The following is a 21,516-nucleotide window of genomic DNA, read 5'->3' on the forward strand; positions in this document are numbered from 1 at the left end:
AGCTGAAACATAGAGCATGAACCAAGTCAGGAAGAGAAGAAAGAAAACTCTGGAGAAGCAAGATTCCAGAGCATCCATTTGATTACCATTCCCCCGCTCCTAGCATCCTGCGTGGGTGTACATGTGTCTCCATCCTTTGTTCCCTGCCCCCCCCGCCAGAAGTGGCAGTGAAAGTGGAAGCTCTCTGTCAGAACTTTAGCAACGAGCAGTCCAAGAACCCTAGACTATCACGTACCATTTCAGTCCTTTTCATTACGGGGAAAAAGGTCAATGCCGGCTTGCGCTCCGAGGTTTTTTTCTCTGTTCATTCACATCATCACAAGTCTTCCTGGGATTCAGTTTCAGCCAGCTGTTTTTTTCAAGCAGTGGGTAGCTGCTAAAATCGTAATATGTAGCAATAAATTGCTAAGGGAAAACGTGAAAATCTAAATAACTGTGTAGCTTCCTTAACCAGCTCTATTCAGGAAGGTCGTCATTCCATACTCTCCAGACTTCTTTTCCAAACCCACCTAGACCACTCTTCCATAACAGCCACACAGCAACAGCTGGGGCAGCTTAGCTGGATCTGTGCCCACCTGAAAGCCAGAAATGGTCTCCAAAGGCACAGCATAAGCTTTTCAGGGAGTCTTCCTCCTCGTAACGCTACAAATACCTCACTCTCTTCGCAAATTTTACATTGCCCAGAATAGAAAGTTGCTCAAACTATGTTTCTGCTGTGCTGCAAAAGACTGCTACAAACGAAATGACTTCAGCATTCAGATATTACAAACAAGCAGGAGCAGTTCCAGAATTCAACCAGGGACATCAGGGGAACGGCTTTGAATCGCCTCAGATTTCACCATGGAAGAAGGTAACCACTGTTGGATGGCTTTAATGATACTCGTCTCCTAAACAGGGGGAATGCAGGGAGCTGGAGAAAAAAGGGGAGGAGAAAAGTTATCAGTTTGCATTTTTGTTGTATCACTAGAGTTCCCACTTCAGGTGGAGAGATCAAGCGACTTCCGTTGAAATCCTTGGCCCAAGAGGCCTATGATGACAGCCGCCCACCTCGTTTCACTGCGACACAAGGTTTCTCTCCAACTGGATAATTACACACTCATCAACAGTTCATCTTTGGAATGAAGCACAAGCATACGGGGGCAGTTGAACAGAGGAGAAAGAGAGGCATTATCCCAGACACAGCTCCTCAAATTTATAAAACCCACAATCTCCCGAGCCAGGGTAGAGACACAGAAGAGAGGAGGCACCTCGCCACAACTTGCAGCGATGTGCACAGAAACTCCCTCTCCCACCTGGGGTATGAGGATTCAGAGATGACATACTCTAAAGCAGCTGTTCCCAAAACAGAGACAGTTACAAGTACAATCTTAAGTCTCACAGTGTTATTCATCCAACAGCTCAGCTTGGGTTGGAGGTGGTACAGCATCAGCCACAATTACACTAAGTTTCTCTGAAACTGGGACTGCAATTGGCAGTAATGCTTTAAAGACTCCGTGCTATCGCTGTCTCTCAGGACACCCAGAATTGAGAGTGTTTGCTGATAAGCTGTAACACCAGTTGGAAATCCCATAAATTACTTTTCATGCCAAGCTTCAGGTTTATTTTTAAACACGAAACTTCTAAATATTTTTTTTTTCTCCCCGACCCTGAAAACATAAGATAGCCTCAAAATTCCTCACACAAAGCCTACTCTTCCCCCCCTTATTTCAGGAGCTGTTAGTAGAAAAATAAACCTAAACCCCACAGAATTCATACATGTGGAAAAGTGCACATGCAGTAAAATTGCAGACAACAAAGATCTGTGCAGACTGGTAGGCAACCTCTAACCTGTTTAACTGTAGCCCAATAAAAGATCATTTTTATTTGGCTGGACTGAAAAAGATCTGAATGTATATAATTGGGGCACATCACAACAAGTACAAACACTGCATACTCATTCCATAGCTATGCCTATTCCAAATTAATCTGGACTCAAATCCAAACTAGGTGCTGCATATCATCTCCTTTGGTAGACATGCACAAAGACCAGCGCATACGTCACATCTGAAATGGTGTGGAAAGCTCCGTTCTCCCAGACTGCAGAAACACTTAGGAGTTTGTCAGCATTAAAGAAAGGTCCAGGATATTGAATACAGCGCTGAAAAGAAGCAAACCTGAATACTACTTTCATCACTGAGACAACAAAAGATAAATAAAATAAAGAAGTCAGTTTATTTATGACTTAGTCACGTCATCTGTGCAGGAGGAAAAATACCCCACCCTCATCTGAAATAAGTTAGTATGGGTGAAAGTTCAAGAGACACTTTGAAGTTGCACTCTTAAAGCATTTCCATAAATACTAACTATCATTTTTATGCCAATCTCCATTTAGCACTGAAGGGTTTGAAATTCAAACTTGCTTATGTGCAGCCCTGGAAAAGAGCTTGAAATCTGAGGGAAAGTTCAAGCCTTACCACCCAGTGTCTGCCAGCAGGACTAGCAGGAACTACTTGTAGCAGGGCACACGTTGTGAAAAGTCCAGTTCCAACGACCCATACAGTACTTGTTCCTAGGGCTGCAGGAGTCTAAACTGGTTCCTTCACCACTGCCCTGGTTCAATTGCCATGCCCCTCTCCTTCCAGCCTCAAATCTCTGCAGAACATTAAGGACTAGTAACCCCAAAACAATGTGGCCTGAAAGCTGGGCTTTACTCTGACACACGAACAAGCCAACAGCCACCTCGTCCTGTATTTTTGGTTACTGAGTTGAAGTGTAACATCCATAGGAGCTCACACCGTAGCTTACCTACATTATCAGGACAAACCATACAAGTAAACATTTGCCTCCTGGAACCAAAGCCATGACCCCGCCCCTCCCCCCAAAAAGCTGAATTTTCTTTATTGTCACATCTCTATACATGTATTATGGCAGTACATTAAAATTCTGTGTCAAGCATTTCAAGCAGAACAGGGCGTTGTTCAAAGGCACAGCTCACCTAAAACTGCTGCAATTTATGTTGATCAAAGCAGAAAGTCAGGATTGCTGAACATGTACAAAATATATTTTAAAAAAAGACTGAGAGGCTACTTGGTAAGGAAAGCTTCAAACAGGACCTGTGCCTTCTGGATTCCCTACCTTTGAAACGAAGAGGAAATTTCCCATATATGGCCCAGGCCGACAAGCAGACGAGGGTCACATTTGAGTTCACGGCTTTGGCAAGCCCAAGCATTCAGACATCGTGAGTCAGTGCTCCAGAAATCGTTCGGTTTTACAAACCAATAAATGTATTTCATTTTGGTTTTTTAATTCACATTGGATTTGTTGGTTTGGGTTTTTTTTTCCACAACCTTTCCAGTACACAGGCATCATCACATTTTCATTTTGCTTCTCTGTAACTGGGAGGAGTAATTCTTTCCATTCTGGGTTTGTTTGCATGGTAAAATGACAGACAAGATTTTCATATTAGACTAAATCCTGGTTTTGCAGCATGAAGAAGAAAAACATACCGGCTATCATGGAAGTTGGGAACAGATACCAATGCTGTCTTGTACTTTCACACAGCCCTTTAACAACAAGGAACACTTATTTTTTTAAATAAAATCTCAAAACATCTTCACTTCTGTCTCAGATCCCAAACAAATAATAACTTATTTGGCATTTCAGCACAAGCAGACAGGACTTCTGCTGCTAAGAAGCTCCCTGAGACACAATCTTTTCCACCACTAACCTGATAAGATCAACATGAACCTTCTTCCATTTTGAGTTGTACTTTTCTCAGTTCAGTAGTTCAGCAGAAACTGCCCCATTTTTGATCACACACACAAAGTCACATACCAGTTATTCCTATTTAATAAAAAAAAAAAGAATTACCTGAAGTTCAACAAATTCCATTGGGTAATTATTTTCAGATTAGTAATGGGACAAATAATATGGGACAACTGGGGCTGAGGATTTTTGGTTTCCGTTTCTAGCTCTGTACGGAAGCTCTGTGCATCTGGGCCACTTCAGTTCCCTGTGCCTCAGTTTTTCTATATATAAAATACAGGTAATACCTCCTCAGGGAGTGGAATCACGTTAATATTTCATGTCTTCAAAGCAGTACTGTATTCATAATGGAATTAAATACTTCCAGAGAACTAGCACAGCTCACAGAAGTGGGGCACTTCTGGGAAGAAATGCTAATAGTGAATGACCTCCTTGCACTTCTGCAGAGCATCCTAACAATTTAACATTAGAACAAAACACATAAATACTAAAAAAAAAAAAAGGACAAGACACAATGATTTTGAGGCTAACTTTATGTTTCACACAAGAGTAAAAGTCCAGTTAGTTTTCTGGTCTTTTTTTTGTTGGGGTTTGTTTGTTTTAACTCTTTACCAGCTCACGGTAAAAATTATGGTAACATGCAGAATAAAATATTGCTCAAAAACTTTGTTTTTACTTAATGGGGCATTTTAACTTAAAAAAAAAGTATCACTGACAATGTGGCCTTGTCAAAAAAAAAAAAAAAAAACCAAGCAGACAGACATTTTTAGTACTTGAGAGAAGAATAACATCTGAAGGAGGCAGCACGCTATCAAATTGCTGTTTAGAAAAATAAATACCTAGGATTTTAGATTTCAAATCTTTTGTGGATGTTGTAAAAATTCCTTTTTATTTAAAAGTTCAGGAGGTTTGATAAATATTTTTAGGCTCTTTCCTCCATAATCAAGGATTAAAGCTGATCAGCCAAGTATACAGTAGACAGGAATAGTTTATATCCTTTTCTTCACATTTGTTTTTATTAGGGGAATTTTTAGGAAATACTACCATGCATTACAGTTTTAATTTCAAGCTTGCAACTGTTATTCCAGGCAGAGCAATAAAAGCCTTAGCTTGTAGTATTAAGAGGCACATCCAGAAGTAAAAAAAAAAAAAACAACCAAACCAAACCAACAAACCAGTTTAGGCTTCCATAACAATATCTTACCAAATTACTTGGGTTTTGAGCAGAGCACCACTTGGAAAACACTGACAAGGAGACACAACTCATCCCAAGAACGATCATCTTACTTGGACGAAGTAAAGCCCTTGATGAACTAGGTCTGGGTTTGGCCTACTTTCTGTTGTATGAAAAGGCTTCATTACATGCAGCTGAACACACTGGTTGGAAATGGGACACAAGTGGCATTTAACGTCGCAAAAGGTGAACGAACTGAAGTGGTAAGTCTGTATTAAACACGCTATATATGAGCTCTAAACTACACACACAGTGAAAATCTTTAAATAGCTTTTCACCCCCAGAAAAGTTCAGAGATGGCATCAGCACCACTCACGACTATCAGATACAGCTATTTGCAGATCTAAGATGTCTGTGAAGGCAGACCAGCAGACAAAAAGAAACGCTACTAGTACTTTGTTTTGAAGTGCGTTACTTTGCTATACACAAGTAGTCATGTACTGGTGCTTTGAATTCCAACTGCATTCTCTAGGCCCATTTTGTAGGCGTTGCAATCCTCTCCTGAAGCTCCAGCAGCAAGCTAACTGACCTATTTCAACTCTTTTGGGGAATTTCTTACTTCACTCAGAATGACTTTCTTGGTTTGGTTATTTCCACTGCAGATTCTGTCTGTGATCTGTCTTCAAGACAGAGAAGCAAGCAGCAAGAAGCAAGAAGTATAAATAACAAAAAGAACAGAAAGAACAAGAAGTTTGTCAAAAAGAAGGCTGAGGTTTGAGGCTTTATTTTTACTATATACCTGCATCAACTCCCTCTCGCTTCTCTTCTGCATAAGAAACAAGATCTCTTAACCAAGAGCCTGATGCACAACGACAGACTAGATTTGACTAAGCTGATGAGGAAATATGTGATCACACACCACAACTGATAAGCCTTTCAATCTGAGAGACATGAGGTATGAATTATGTGAGCGTCAGCCTCTGACTGGAAGAAACCTGCATTCTGAGCTTCGAGAGCATAACTCAGTCTCTATATAAACACCAGCTTCAATTTCTACTTTTTTGATTATACAGTCAAAAGGGACTTTGAAATCCACACTTTATTTGGAATCTGAAAAATAAACTGTTTCCAAACTATTTTGTAATGCTTGTGTAATGGCCTCAAGACAGCCAGTAACAGAGACAGCTGTGCGACCAGCCACAGAAGCTGCATTTTAGAAATGGCCCTTCCTTGGAACAATTGAAACTTTCTCCAGGACGGAGTGTGCACACAGAGAGCAGTGTTTCCCTGCAAGCATATAACAGTTTCATTATTGTTTAACTACCAAAAAACAGCTCCAACAATCTATCAAGCATGACATTTTATCCGTCTCTGCTGCTAGCCCAGAATGCGGGGCGTATATAGGAAGAGGTTCAAGGATTCAGAAAGTTATTTTGTTAAACTAAACAGAGAAACATTTCCCTGCTTTTAACCATTAACTTGTCATTTTTAAAACCTGTTCAGGAAACCACAGGCCTGTTTGTCATCCAAATTATTAAATCCAAGTATCTATAAAGAAACCTATTCCACCAGATGAATAACAGCTCTGTTTGAAGACACGTATGAAACAAATCCAAAGGCAATCCTATAGAGAAGGGATTCCTCACTGCAACAGAGCAGCAGCGCCAGGGGTGGTTCCAGCCCCGCTGCGATTGCTCTAACACCGTAACACCGCAGAGTATGAACCTGCTGCTCACCAACCTCCCTTCCCGGGAATGCCACTGCTCAGCAGTTCTCCAAAGGAACTGTGGCTCAGGCGAAGTCCTAAGAAGCACCAACATGTTTGTGAAAGAAAACTCATCAATGCATGATGCACCCTCGTGGAGTACGTCCTCCAGCACAACGCTGGAGACATTATTCATCTGAGTGATTCAAACAACTCCGGGTAGCTGGGTGAATGAAACGTGGAAGTAATTCGCTGATAGCAGCAGCAATTTCAGTCTGGACTTCCAGGGGCTGCAATGTTATGGTTTCTGACTCATCTGGGGAGCAAGCCAAACCAATATAAGCTCATGCGCACAGTACGTGGCATTGATTCAACGATGCCACTTGTGACATGGCAATTTGAAATTATCCACGTGTATATATAGAATATATAACGCCCAAAGGAACCGTCCTTCTGCAGTAGAGGTTACTATGCAACAAGCCACTCCCAAAAGATAGTATTTTAAATTTGCCTGTTTAAAAATCTCACTTAACATCAGTCTAGAGGCTAAACTAAAAGATTCAAAGCGCACACTGCTTAAATATATTCTCATAAGCATATCCTGCCACCTTCTGAATACAAATAAAAAGGTGGGAGCATAAAAAAAAGCTGATGTTAAATTAATAATTTAGTCTACACTGAAATACAATGTGGAAATTCCTGTTGCAAGACTATTTGGCAGAGAAGCCAGAGGGCATTAGAGAAAGAAGCCTAATTAATATTTTGGAGTAAAGTGAAAATCTCCAGAGCAATTAACGTGAAGAATTTGTCAATTTTACAGGCACCGAGAAGAATAGACAGTGTCTCAGAAAGCAACAATTCTTTTTAAAGAAAGTTCCTTACGGGAACATAAATTTAAAAAACCTAAAAGGGGCTCTCAGAGGTTAGAATAAGCCATCTCAGTTCTGGTGAGACTGGCTGAGAAAGGAGGGAGAAACTAACACAAAATCTGAATTCTTGATCTGACCGTTTCTTAAAGAAAATTGTAATTATTCAACCTTGCAATGTTCTCTGAAGAGTGAATAATCAACTTCAGAGGGACGTACCATCAGGTGGCCAGAAGACCTGGCATGCAGAGGAGTTCTGTTTCTGACATCAGTTCGGTGGTGATGCAATTGTCCCCACCTGCGAAACAGAGCTGACGCTCACTCACTCCTGCAAAGCGTTCTGTGCTCCCCGAGTGCCGGCCGGGGGAAGGTCAAAGTTCTAATTTCTGGCCTCTTGTAACGACAGTCCCTGGGAAGCGGAGGAAAACAAGCTCGATATGGGGAGACACGGACAGATCCTATCGAGACTAATGGCTGGAATTGCTGTGGGGAGCAGGAGCCTGGCTGGGGTTTCGCAAGGGAAGCAGGCAGCCAGGGGAGGGCTGGAGAAACATTTGCACCCCAGGAATGCATTATAGTGCGGAGCACCAAGCACAGGCATATAAACAGCAGTGCCATCGCAGCGGCACAGACTGACCGTAACCCTTCCCAGAGGAGTTAGAGCAATACTCAGTAGCTAGCCCCCACCAGGCTGCTACAAGCCATGTTATGCTCATAGTCAGAGCTCAGACTAGAGAGGTGTACTGAGCTCCCCCATTTTTACAACCACACACCACTAGGTCCTCTCTCCCTGGTCAGCAGTTGTGTCCAAAAAAGGGACACGCGCACACGATTACCTGCATCTCACATCATCCTTCTGCCTGCAAAGCATTTTGTTAAGCACTAAGGATTCAGTTCAATGTACTTCCCAACTGCTTATCTTTGGATCAGGCTCTATGTCCCTCAGGACTGGTCAAAGGCTTCAGAGAGGGGACACTCTGAGCTACCCCACGTACACTGAAACGCACTCTTCCTCTAAGGGATGAGAAAGTAGCCTGAACCGAACTAAACACAACTTCTCCTACGTGTATTACAGTGAAACCAACACACAGGAGATGAGGACGGCCGTTTCCCTGCCTAGACATAAAGCTGTGGGACTGGGTCAGACACACAGCCTATCGAGCTCCACAGCCTGCTGCCAACGCAGGTCTAGGCAAGGCAGAGGCAGGCACACCAGTACAAGAACGCCACGGCATTCAGTGTGTGAAAATCTGCTTACACCTTTCCACCGTGCAAAAGCTGGTTCAAAGTCTAAAGCACAAGTTTTAATAACCCTTCCATATATAGCACTGGCAATTCAACTCAAATCACAGAGTTTACAACCTAAGTTGTTATAAACAACAAACCAGGGTACAAAGTTGCATAACAAGGGAAAAGTACACAATTTAAAAAAAAAAAAAACAAACAAAACCACACAACACAACATAAAACCAAAACAAACAAAAAACCCCAACAAAACCATACTGAAGTCAACCACAATAAAGCAAAAACTGAAGGCCTTCTGGAGAAAAACCGAATCTTCCAGAGGAAAGACGACAGATTTCGGTCATAGACTCAACTAGTGACCACCAACGCCAAAATATAACCCATATATATTATTCCTTCGTACTCTCATTGCCAAGTATCGCACTTGGCCCTCATTTTGACTCCCAAGAGCCCAGTCACAGGTACCTGCCAATCAGAAAGACTAAGCTGCACCGAAAGTCAGCCTACTTTTTCTACCCTAAAATTAAACACACTACTTAAATGATGGCTTTAAAACCAATCCAATTCAGCAAAACCTTGAGCAATTAAGCATTAACCCTTGAACACCAATATCAAGGCAGTTAGCTTTTAACTAAAAGCTCAGTCGCTACCAGCTGAGGGATGTGCAAACAGAGTGCTGCAGCTGGGTAACTCCGCACCAGGATTCACACCAGCAGAGAGAATTGCCCATAATGGAAAACATAACAACAGCCAAAGTAAATTGTTTCGTTTCATTAGACCCACATGTTCTACCAAAAGCAATTATGTTCACAAAGAACAAATACAAGACCCCCCCTCCCCATCACTGTGAACACAAAACGCGTTAAGGAGGCAACAGTATCTGACAGGTGGCGGCAGGTAAATGCAAGGACCTGGGGTTTGTAAGAACCAACATTTAAAGCTCACAGCTTTCTGTCCCACTTCTCAGCCAGCTTATAACGCACTTGTCATTTCCCATCCTGGTGAAATGAAGAATTAAAAATAGCATTTTGTAAATCCACTAAGTTCTTTACCAATTCCATAATCAGATTAGAAAGAACAGAAAACTGCCACAAGTTACCACACTGCTGTGAAACAGTTCTCCAAAAACAGCGTCCAAGACCTCCCATGCTACCCACGGAAGATATGTTCTGTGTCAGAGAGGAGGAAGCGAGCACCAACAAAACACATGAAAAACCTTTTTATGTCTCAGCAAATTAAACATTACCCTGCACATATCTTAATCAAAGAACCATAAAACTAAAACACTGCAATCTACGCTTTAATATGATACTTACCTCTCCAGCACCTAAGCCTGGCCATCCTCACAGAGTTTGAAACCACATGAAACTATCAAGCGCCACAGCTTATTTATCATACGGTGATAGCACTGAGCGCGTTCGTCCTCAGCTGTTCTGCCAAGTCCCTGATCTGCAAAGGCTCAGACCGGACTGTGCGCACGTTCTCACAGCAGAGATTACCCGTTTATTAACCTGCAATCACATACTGAAATACTGATAAGGGACCAATTTGACGATACGTCAACACTTTCTCCGCAGGAAACACCTTGACCAGCTTACAGGAACAAACTGTTCTGAAGAACACTCGAGAGCTTTTATTTTCTGAACTCCTTTTGCCTGCCGTGGCAGAGGAAGCACTCGCATAGGTTTCACTTTGCTGAGGCGGGCAGAGCTCCTCGTTAAAACGACCTGGGTCCTTGCCACCAAGGAAGTGTCACGCACCCAGGCACGCTGCCACCGCAACAAACGCGTTAGTGCCTCAGACGCGCTAAAACGCAACGGGACGACAATGTAAGCAAAGAGCTGTACTGAAGGCTGGCGCTTTCCCAGAATTCCTCAGCGCTCAAATAACCTACTAACCCCCCGAGTGCCTTTTGGAGCATAACTCAGAAAGGGAAAGAGTTTCTGAACGCCGCTTTCTAACCAAGAGACAAGAGGCTGTACCCGAGACCCGCCCACCCTCACCAGGCAAATCCTCCCCGTGAGGGAGCCCCTTCACCCCACCTCCCCAAAACTAACACCCAGCCTCTCCCTGTCCCCCTGCCTGCCCCGTGGCTCCCAGGCCCTGGCAGCCCCTTCTGCCCCATGTCCCCCCACACTTGACAAGACCCCAAATCCATAGCAGTCCCCCCCACCCCACAGCCCCTTGATAACCCTCAGGGGCCACTCCGCTGCCTCACAGCCCCCACATTTAACACACACCCCTCGTTACCCCACGCACCCTCCGTCCTGTCAGCAGCCCCCTCGCTGCCCCACACCCCCCCAAATCCCGGCAGCCTCTCGCCGCCCCACACCCCCCCAAACCCCAGGAACTCCTCGCTGCCCCACATCCCCCCAAATCCCGACAGCCTCTCGCTGCCTCACACCCCCCCAAACGCCGGCAGCCCCCTCGCTGCCTCACACCCCCCCAAACCCCGGCAGCCCCCCCGAAGGCCTCACACACATCCCTCCAAGCCCTGGCAGCCCCCTCGAGCCCCTCACCTGCCTCCTTCGGCAGTCCGGTCCCGGAGAGGGCGGCCGGGCCGGGCCGGGCCGGGCCGGGCGGGCTGCGGTCGGCCCCAGCCCTCCGCTCGGCGCGGCGGCGGCACTATGGCAACTGCCCACCGCGGCGGGCAACCACCGAGAGGCCGGCCAGAGCGGCGGCCACAGAGCGGCGCGCGAGGCGGCAGCGGGCGGCCCGCCCCTGGCGGCGCGGCGGCTTCACTAGCGCCCTCAGGAGGCTGAGCGGGGAGCGCGGGGCGCGGCGGGGGGGGGCCGCGGGTTCGAGACCCCGGCCGGGCAGCGGGGAGGGGGCTGGGGGGTCACCTCCAGCTACACACACAGCCGTACAGACGCAGACACGTACACCCCCCCGTATATACACATACGCACACAATGCGTATAAACACACACTCGTACATGTATTTTATACATATCAAGGGGAAATGAGCCCTCAGCTCCAAAAGGCACCCTGACCGCTCGGGGCGAGGGGTGCCCTGCCTGCCCTGGGACGGGGTTTTATCACCTGCTCCTTCCCCTTGCCAGTAGTTTTCCAGCTGATTTAGTCAAGGGGAAGGGGCAGGGAGAGGGGACGTCCCCACGCACACTGGCACAGCCAGGCCCTGTCTTACAGGATTCCCCAAGCGGCTGAGCACAGAGGAGAAAGGCTGAATTGGGATATTTAGGTCAGAAACCCTTTTCAGTCTAATTTTACTATGCAAATTTAGGGCAAATCAGCTTGAGTCAGAAGTCAAAGTAACAGATTCCCACAGCCTGAACCTTTCCGCTGTCCCCACACGGAGCAGTAACCACCCCCCAGCGACGCCTTCCCTGCAGCAACGCAGCCAGGAGCTCGGGACGTCGCCATCACCTCGCACACACGCTGCCCACCTCAGCGGCGAACCCGGGAGCGGAGGAGCTGCCACCCAAAGCTCAGCCGTGCCCCGTGTCATGCTGTCCTCCCGACCTACCCAGCTGTTTCCCAAAAGGGCATAAAACTCCCACGGCTGCAATGAGCCAATTACCAAGGAGAGAAAATCCCCCCAGGTCACGGACATGCCCGAAAGCCTGGGATGGGCAGCTTTGGAGGAGCACAGCCTTTCCCTGGTCTCTTCCTGACCAGTTGCCACCATCCCTATTGACTCACTGTCCCATGACGGCTCCTCAGCGACTAAGTGCAAGAGCAGAGTTTCTTCTGTCAGATGGCTGGTCTCACGCAGAGGCTGATGCAGGGTTCCAAGCAGGCTGTTCCCCTTCTCGTCCTCCTGCCAGTTAGGGGAAGGAGACAGCAAGGGAGCCCCCCTGGTTCAAATATAACCGAAGAGGTTTCTGTTTGGATCTTCCCCTTGCTCCACACTCCCCCGCGACAGCTTTGCTTCCCCGACAGAATCTCAGGCAGAAATAAAGTAGTAGTGCACAGTTTTGGTTGAAATTTGTGTGTACCAGCTCTTTATTCACAGCTTCAAGAGATCTAAAACAAGCTAAATTTTCTGCTTGTAAGGACCGGTCACACCAGCACAGGTCTCCAGTGGAGTAGAAAACCATCCTCCTCCTTCTCCCAGCCAGCCAGGCTGCAAACCTGGGGCCAAACCTCCCCTCCCAAGCTTGGAAAGCCCATAAATGCAAATAAACACACAATTTTAAAATACATTCTACTGAAAACTGTTTAATGGCACAGCTCTTGTTGCTTTGGCACGTTCCACTCCTCGGGCAGGACCTGCTGGGAGCACAGCCTTCCCCACAGCCCTGCGCACGGCGCTGCAGTGGCTGGGTGACCGCGATGGAGGAGGTGGGACCTGCCCCCCAAATCACAGCCCCAGGAGCAGCGAGGGCTGTTTCGCAGGAAGCACAGCTCTGACAGACGTGCAAAGCAAAGATCTGTGCTGAGACCTACCGCTGCCTCTCGGGAAACTGAAGCGTGCATTCACACACACCTCCTAGCTGCCCCTTCCCTACAGCAGCTATGTGCTCAGAAATACGGGCTGTTATGGCTATTCTGCAGAAATCAGCACCAAAATTCTTGCTAAATCAGACTCCTCTGCCCAGCACAGCTCTAGAAGGCTCCAGGAGCTGTACTGCTGTGGTGGTAGTTTAACGAGAATGCCCTGCTGAGTCCCAGCCCCCACAATCTACATCACTGGAGGTGCAAGCCACGGCTCAGCTCACTTGCCAAGGAGGTTTCTTATGAAGCAGAGGAGGAGGGTGTCTAAGACATCTGGGGTCAAGAGGAGAGGCCACGCTCCATCCCAGCCTCCCATCTCCTCCCCAGCACTGCACGAGCTCCCAGGAGGTTGCCCAGAGCAGGCAAGAGCAACTGGAAAGCACTGGAGCAAGGGGACATTATTTTCAACTTCACCACATGCAACTGAGTAGGTCCTTGAGCATCACACAGGGCCAGCTGGAGTCAGTCAGGACTCATCCACCCCCGCTGAAACAGATCATGACCTTCATCAATTAACAGCAATTCTTTATGCAGCACAGTGTGCCCCAAAAATACCAGCAGCTCCCTACAGGGTCTGGTGTCTCTCTGGAGAGAAGGTCAGATCAAGCATCTGATTATGTCCCTGCTCATCAGGAGCCCTTTGCACCCCAGTCCTGCTAGGGACTAAACCTCAACATTTTAATTAAGTTAACAGCAGTCACCATTAATTGAATTCCAGCTCTAAATAACCACAGCAGTGTGCAAGATCTTTTTTTTCTATTTCTGAACCAGTGTGGGCTGCCCAAGGATGATCAGAGCTCTGGGACCAGGGGGCAGTCAGTTATGGGGGGAACAAACCCACCATGGGAAGTCATGGGTTTGTGCAGGGACATGCCAGCTGGTCCCAAGCCAACACCTTAGGACAGGGCTGGCTCTGCTGGTTGAAGACAAGCCTGCAGCACAGGAGAAAACCAGGTTGCCGTGCTGCCCACACAGGCCAGCCACCATGGGCTGCATCTGCTGAGGCAAGGAGACCTCCAGGGAACCCCACACTCATTTTCTTTCCAACACAGAAGAACAAGAGCTTCTTCCTGTTGGTCCTTCCTGGGCCTGCAGGACTCTCAGAGGCAGTCTGTAAAACCTTCGGTGTGCTTGCCTGCTTTTTTTTTTACAGGCCTCTTGGACCCTAACTTCTGCTTTTCCACCTGCATCAGAGCCCCTCTGTGGGCGTTGCTGGGCTCAGCTCTTGCACATCACCATTTCCAATATCCAGCTCCACCTGTATCCCCGTCGGCTGCAAGAAGAAACAGAGAGGAGCTTAACCTCACACTGCTGGGACTCTGTACATCACTCCATCACCTGCCCCAGAGCCGAAAATCCCTAATTACATCCCCTTGAGGATTTCTTTCTGCTGGTGTCCTCATTTTAACTGGGTCTGCTGAACACAGAGACACAAATAGGGAATGCAATTTAGTAAAGAAAGAGCGTCTTGCTCCGAGATCTCCCCCGACACGCCGTTATTCAGCACACCCAGGATGCATTTCGCTGCCCAGCACACCACCACTTCCGAACCCATCTGGACCAGGCTGCAGAGCCAGGAGGCTCAGGCAGTGCTGTCCCACACGTAGGCAGGACTCAAGCCAAAGTCATCTCTGCAGGTGTCAAGGCCAGCTCTGCAGGATCCTCACTGCCCACACACCATCAGGGGAGCGAGACAAGCCCAAGGAACACGATGCCCTGGACTGGAAGCAGTGTCACTCGCTTAACGTGCCTATAAATACAAGCTCAGGCTGTTGGAGACAGAGGCTCTTCTCTTCCCCAGCTTACAATCAGGCTGCATCTGCTCCTCTCCCATTGCCATGGGTCACCCAGTGAGGCCTGATCCTGCCCTGCCCCCAGAAGGAGCCTTCCTCTGCTCCGAAGCCGGGTCCCTGTCACGTATAGGTTATTCTCCATTGCCAGAGGGACTGCTCCAGGGAGCCTCACCTGCCGGGGTGACTTGGCCAAGGAAGCAACGCGACGCACGGTGGCTTTCTCCCAGGTGGCTTCTTTGCTCTCCAGCAGCACCCGGGTGCTGGGCACGAAACTCCAGGAGCGGCCAAGGGCTGGCTTCAGTGGACCAGTGCTGCTGTCCCTTGTCACCTGGTTAGTCACCTGCAGCACAAACAGGCTTATCGGTGCCTGGGGTGTGGGGCAGCTTACCGGGAAAAGCAGTGCTACTCGGTGTAATGAAACACCGGAGACCACCAGGGGATAACAGCCAGTCGGCTACTTCCATGGAGTTTTTCTTCTCCATCCTCAGCCCTCCTCCTTAGCACACCCATGCCATCCCCTCCAAATGCAGCCCACGCAACTGTCCCAGACATGTACCCAGGCAGGAGCTCGCTCGTATCTGCAAGCTGCAGTGACTCCTGGTGCTGAAGCCACCTGCAAAGTTTAACCTGGAGCCTCCAAGCATCCTTCCAGGCACCCCACCCTTGTCACTTCATTGCTAATCAGAGCAAAGGGCAGGACCGTCTCGATGCATTTCAGTGCCAGGTTCAGCAGACCACCATTTTCGGTTGTGGCCTTCCCAATTCAAACCCATTAATTGTGGTCCCAGCAACCTGTCTGGGTGCACTGAAGCAAAAGCAATTACTTGCCCAAGAGATGGGGAGGACTAGAGCAGGGCCCTTCCAGTCCCCAGCTCCTTGTGATGCAATGCCCTGCAGTTGCTCCAGGGTAATTAAGCAAGAGGTTACTTAGTAAGCTGGCCAGCCCCTTAAATGAACGGTGTTATGTCAAAAATGAATACAAACAACCCTTCAATTGGTCTGTACTTAACTCTACCTCGCTCAATCAAGGGAACGCCTTGTTGGCTGAGGACAGCAATAAGAGCAGGCAGCAAATCAGCCCCTGTTCTTGCTCCACACTTGCTGGAACAAGACATCTGTGGGCTGCAGAGAAGCAGAGCTACATTGGGGAGCAGAGCACAGTGGGATACAGGCCTCTTGCTCCGCTTAGCTGGGACAGGGTCCCCCCTCCCGGGGACTCCAAAGCCTCTCCAGGGTTTCTCACCACGGCACATGCCAGCATGCGAAGGATACGACGGTGCAGCAACACTCACCACAACAGCAAGGCTGAACTCCCTGGCCAGTGTCTTCAGCTCCCTGGCTAACTGCATCATGATGGCCAAACCTGGAGGACAAAGCATTAGGGTGTTTGAGGGTCAACCCCCAAAGCGCATCTTGGAGGCAGGTGAGCACTAGATTTAGTGCTGGTCTTCATGGACACCTTCAAACCATTTCCATCACCAGCACTCCAATGTACCCATTGCACCTGCCCACTCCAGGGCATCACAGCTCACTGGATGTGGTATGGACAGACCAATTTCCAAGTTGTCCCACCCCCTCTTTTCCCAGAGAGGGAAGCCTGAGGAAAAAAAGCCCTGAGGCCAAAAAACCGTACCAAAGCACCAGGAGCTCCAGACAAAGCTGGCCAGGTTGATTTAACAGGTACAGGACCCATCTCTACAGCTCACACCTTCCTTTCCTACAGCCCGTGGCTGCGAGGGGCCTCCTGTGATAGCACTGGCTGCCACCCAGGTATGCAAGACCCTCCGGAACGTGTCTGAGGGGCCTCCTTGGCATCTCAGCCAGCAGAAAGCCCCTCACTCCTGATTTACGGTCCTTTCTGGCAGAAAGAGCCTCGGGGAGCTTTGCAAACTGTGCCAGCAACCACGATGTATCTGTGACACTGTAAGTAGAGGTGTGTGGCAAACAGTTCAGTGCCTCCTCTGTCCCCTGGCTGGGTTTCAGACCACCGGCATGAACTTGCATGGCCACAGCCAGCTGGAATGTTCGCCGATAATGTTTGCTTTTATCCAGTCGCAAAGGAAAAGCTGGGAGCAGCTGCACCCACATCCGTCCTGCCCCAGCTCCAGGCACAGCACACATGGGAGAAAGATGCTCTTCGGGACGAGCCGAGAGGTCTGCAACCTCCTTGCACGTCCTAAGGAAGCAGCTCACCCTCCGACTGCTTGCCGCCCAGCAGCGGGTGAATCGCAGCCGAGACAGAGTCAATCACCACGACCTTTAGAGGTCCCATGGAGCTCACGACCTGAAAGAAGGAGGCACCGTGTGCAATGTGGAGTAACAAATCCAGCAGTTTTGGAGGTCGTGAGCGGCACAGAGGGCATCTGTGTGTGTCCCTGGATGGGGTGATCTGGTGTCACTCATCAGGCACACCAGCCCTACTGTCCTCCTTGCAGCTCTGGGGCAGGGAGTGGGGCCCAGACTCTTGCTCCTACCTGCTGGGAGAGGCGATCCCGCAGCTCCTGCAAGGCGCTCAGCATTTCATAGATGTCAAACACACGGACCACCTGGACCCGCTGCAGAGCCTCCAGCTGCAGCACAAAGTGGCATCACCAACAGCCTCACCCCTCCAGGACCCATTATATTCCCCCTGCCCCAGCTGCTACTAGCTCTTTGCATTTACACCATGCCATGGAGCCAGGGACCCTTACTTCTTCCACATTTGCCTCCACCCCACGAACGCTGTTGTCCCCGTTGCACTGATGGAAGAAGCAACACAGACTGAGCTCAGGGAGCGAAAGCATGAGCACCTACAGCAAGCCCGTCCCTTCTCCCCAAGAAAAAAAACGAAGTGTGGTGTCTGTCCCTGAGCACAGCACCCCCCCAGCCATGGGAAGAAGAGTTTGGACCCAAAAAAGTCCATGGGGACAAAGGCAGAGTTGGACAGACAAACCATCTCTGCGGGTAATCTGCAGACAAGAGCCAAGGCAGCTTTAGTGCGAGTGGAGGGACCAGCTCCAGGGGAACTTGCCTGCTCTTCCTTGTCCTCTGCCTGGGCTTGAAGCATCTGGTAGAGACGGGAGGCAGTGAACCCCCCCGTGGAGTCGAGAAACAGGACGTGCTGCTTGAGGCCAAGAGACGCGCTGGCCGCAATGCCCAGGCACACCTGGAGAGGCAGGGCCTGGGCGTCAGCCAGCCCTCCCCGGTCCCTCCGCTTCGTGTGCCTGACGGCACCATCTTCACCCTACCTGTCCTCTCCCCTCTCCTTTGTCCCACTCACCTGCGTCTTCCCACTGCCCGGTGCTCCCATGAGCTCCGTCACTTCCCCTGTGTACAGCCCAGAATCCAGCAGCCGGTCCAGGCTACGGGTCGAACACAAGGTGGGATTAGCAACACCCCTTCAGCAGAATGGCAGAAGCGTCAGGAAGCATCAGTCCCCAGATATTTGTCCCTCGAGTCCCCTCCCCAAATGCAGACAAGTGCCTCAGGCTCTGCTCCTTGCCTCCCATCTTCCCTCTTCGCATCATGGGCAACAGCAGATCTGCAGAGTGGGAGCTACGAGAGGATGGTCCCGAGCTGGAGAAGAGCTGTTGGTCTTGGGAGCAAGGTTTGAATACCCAGGGTTTCTCTGCATAGTCACTGTAACAACCCAGCAAGCAGACAGGAGAAAAGAAGAAATAAGGACATGCAATAGAGTAACTCATTTCCATGCCTGGTCTAGACAGTTTGGACCATCATCACTCAACAGTCCTCCCAGATCCATGACCACCTTCTCTGGAGCCCTCAAAGGAAAGGCTGAAGGCAGCATGTTGCCTAGTCTAGAAGTGAGACACGCAACCACTTCCCAAAAGGTGTGCAGGCTCTTGCAAGGCCAACAGCAATGTCATTCCCTCAAGGAACAGAGACCAGCTGGCTTTGCAGCCACAGGACATGAAGAATAACCATCTCTGGATCACAAAAGGCAGAGCCAGGCTGTGTCTGGAAGTTTTTAAAACAGCTGCTGGGGATGGTTTGGACACCACTGAACCTGGTCAGGGCATCACCACGCTGAAATTCAAAGCCTGTGCTGGGCAACCATGGCCTTTTGCAGCAATCCCAGTCCCAGGCAGACCTGCTGGCTCACCGGGCAATGTACCCACCTTGAGCTCCCAGTGGGCAGGATGGCCGTGGAGCTCTTCAGCTCCTCATAGAGGTCTGCTCCATTGGCAGGGAAGGCAGAGAACTGGGCCAGGAGCACACGTCTCACTGCAACAAGCGCCTGGTGGGCAGAGAGATGTCTGGACTGAGGAAGTCCAGGGCCAAAAACATCTGCTGCAGAAGGTCCTCCCAGACAAGCCCATCCAAGCCATAAGCTGAACAGCTCTGAGCTCCCCAGTTAATGTACTGGAACTTAAGAGTCACCCTTTACCTTGTAAGACAGAGAACACTTCTGAGCAATGTCCTCCAGGTCTGATGACACAAAGTCCACCACTGCAAATAACATGAGGGACAAGAGTTGGAAGCCAAACGCAGGCAGACCGCAAACACCAGAGAGACAACCAGCTTAGACAAAACCTGCCTGCGCCAACAGGCAAAATGCCTGCGCCCTCTGCCACACCTCAAGGGGATGAGCGGGATGCCCCACAAAATGGAGTACTGGCCTTTTTCCTCTGAGATGGCCCCACTGTCCATTGCAAAACAGGTCAGGAAGAGAAACTGGTAAAAATTGTCCCTGTTTTGCTCAAGAGCTGCCCAGTGCCATTGGACAGCTAGGGCCAGCCAAGAGAGTCCCCTTCTGCCAGTATCTCACAGTCTCAAGGGGCTTGTGACTGTCCCAAAGCGCCAGCCCTGGGCATGCCAGAAGGGCTAAAGCCCCAGAAATCTGAAGAACTAGTGGCCCCATCTCTGCTCCCATGAACCACTCCAAGATTCACTTTTTCAGATAGATGTGTATGTTATTGGTTGAAAAAAAAAATGGTAAAAAGTTCTTACAGGGAAAACAAGGATTATAACATCCATGGCTCCATCATGCACTGGATCTCACAGATCCCAAGAACACACAGATCACAAGAATAAAATGCTGTTTCTCTCAGCTCTAATCCAGTTTCTCAGAGCAAGTAAAGATTCCACCTCAAGTCTTTTCCTCCCCCCGTAAGAGCAGGCCTCGCCCAGGGTGCAGTGCGCCAGGAGCTTAGGCATTTTCAGAGGGGGAAAATACAAAAACCCTGACAAAATACATTCTAAAAGCCATAACTGGCCTCTGCAGAGACCCCATACCATGTCCTAACTCTCTCCTGCTCCTATAGAGAAGTCCTGACTCATTACATCCACCCAGGGGAACCAGAAGACATCCAGCAAGGAGGACTCAGGAGGGATATCACACCACCACCACCCTTGCGGGGTGCAGGACGATGTGGGCACAGGGGCTGGAGCTGCAGCCCCCCATGGCAGACCCCCTGCGCCCACCCTCTTTTTCTTTACGGGGCTCCAAGGAAAAACGCCCCGCTGCAGCTTCTGGGTCACAAGCCAAAGCCGCAGGGGCAGATGTTTTCCAGGGGTCGCCCCACAGCCCAGAGCACCCACCCCGACAGCCGGGTCCCCCACGGGAGGGGAGCGCGGTGCCACCCCCGCGGCGCGGGGGCCATTCCGCACCCCAGCCCCCGCCGCCGCCCCCTTACCCGTCCTGACGCCGTTCGCCCGGAGAAGCCGGATCATCTCTTCGGTGAGCCCAGGGCAGAGCCCAGCCCGCAGGACCACCATGCCCTCAGGCGCCCCCGGGACAGGGCCGGGAGAAGAGCGGAGACCTGCGGAGGGGACGGGGGAGCGGGTTTGGCCCCGTCCTGCCGCGGGTCGTGCCCACCCCCGGGGGCTACCCACGCCGGGGTGATGCTGCCCGGGCCGTGCCTGCGGTGGGGGCTTACGGCGAGCGTTTAGTCTCCCTTTAGGGCCAAACAGCCCCAAACCCAGCACGGGGACGGCGCGGCGGCTCAGCCCGCAGCTCCCGGGGCGGCCCGGCAGGCGAGGGCGCCCCCGCCCCGCCACCGGCAGCGGAGCCCTTCGGGGCAATTTGAGTTTCCCACCCCAGCCTCGCCGCCCCCCCAACGCACCCCCTGCTCCCCCCGGCACCCGGGGCCGGGCCGCCCGCGGTCCCGCCCGCCGCCGCTCCCCTTCCTGCTTCCCGCGGGCGGCGGAAGAGCCGCGACGGGCCCAGCCGGGGCCTGGCCCAGCGCGGGGGGGGCCCCGCCAGCTGCTGACACCCGGGGGAGCTTCTGGAAACACACTCCGAGAAAACGGGGGGTTTCGTGGGAGCAGGGACACTGGGGGTGCGCCTGGGAGGACCAGAGCCTGCTCAGGAGCTGCAGGAAAGCTGGAGCGAAGGGAGCAGAAAGGGGCGCCCCCCTTCTCTGTAGGAGCCCCCCCAGCCAGCAGCTGGCTGTACAGGACGGCAGCAGAGGTGCCGGCAGTGCCACAGCTCTGTAAATGGCAGCATCAGAGCCTGGGCTGGCTGGTTGGGGGGAGGCAGATGCTGCTGCTGGGGAGAAGCGAGCAAGCTCGTTTGAAAATGGAGGCAGA

The 21,516-nt window shown here is 50.2% G+C and overlaps 1 protein-coding gene across 1 annotated transcript; it reads right to left on the reverse strand.

Moving 5' to 3' along the window:
• Nucleotides 1-12,896: 12,896 nt before the first annotated feature.
• Nucleotides 12,897-20,760, reverse strand: RAD51D (RAD51 paralog D). Its single transcript, XM_086475306.1, has 10 exons — nt 20,622-20,760; nt 19,373-19,434; nt 19,104-19,222; nt 18,245-18,326; nt 17,996-18,130; nt 17,460-17,555; nt 17,179-17,269; nt 16,278-16,348; nt 15,158-15,325; nt 12,897-14,465 (listed from the first exon to the last, which is right to left on the reverse strand). The coding sequence occupies exons 1-10, from the start codon at nt 20,701-20,703 to the stop codon at nt 14,382-14,384; spliced, it is 990 nt and encodes a 329-aa protein (XP_086331432.1). The 5' UTR covers nt 20,704-20,760; the 3' UTR covers nt 12,897-14,381.
• Nucleotides 20,761-21,516: the final 756 nt, after the last annotated feature.

Source organism: Leptosomus discolor, chromosome 18, assembly GCF_034619465.1.
Source record: "Leptosomus discolor isolate bLepDis1 chromosome 18, bLepDis1.hap2, whole genome shotgun sequence".
NCBI classification, from domain to species: domain Eukaryota; kingdom Metazoa; phylum Chordata; class Aves; order Leptosomiformes; family Leptosomidae; genus Leptosomus; species Leptosomus discolor.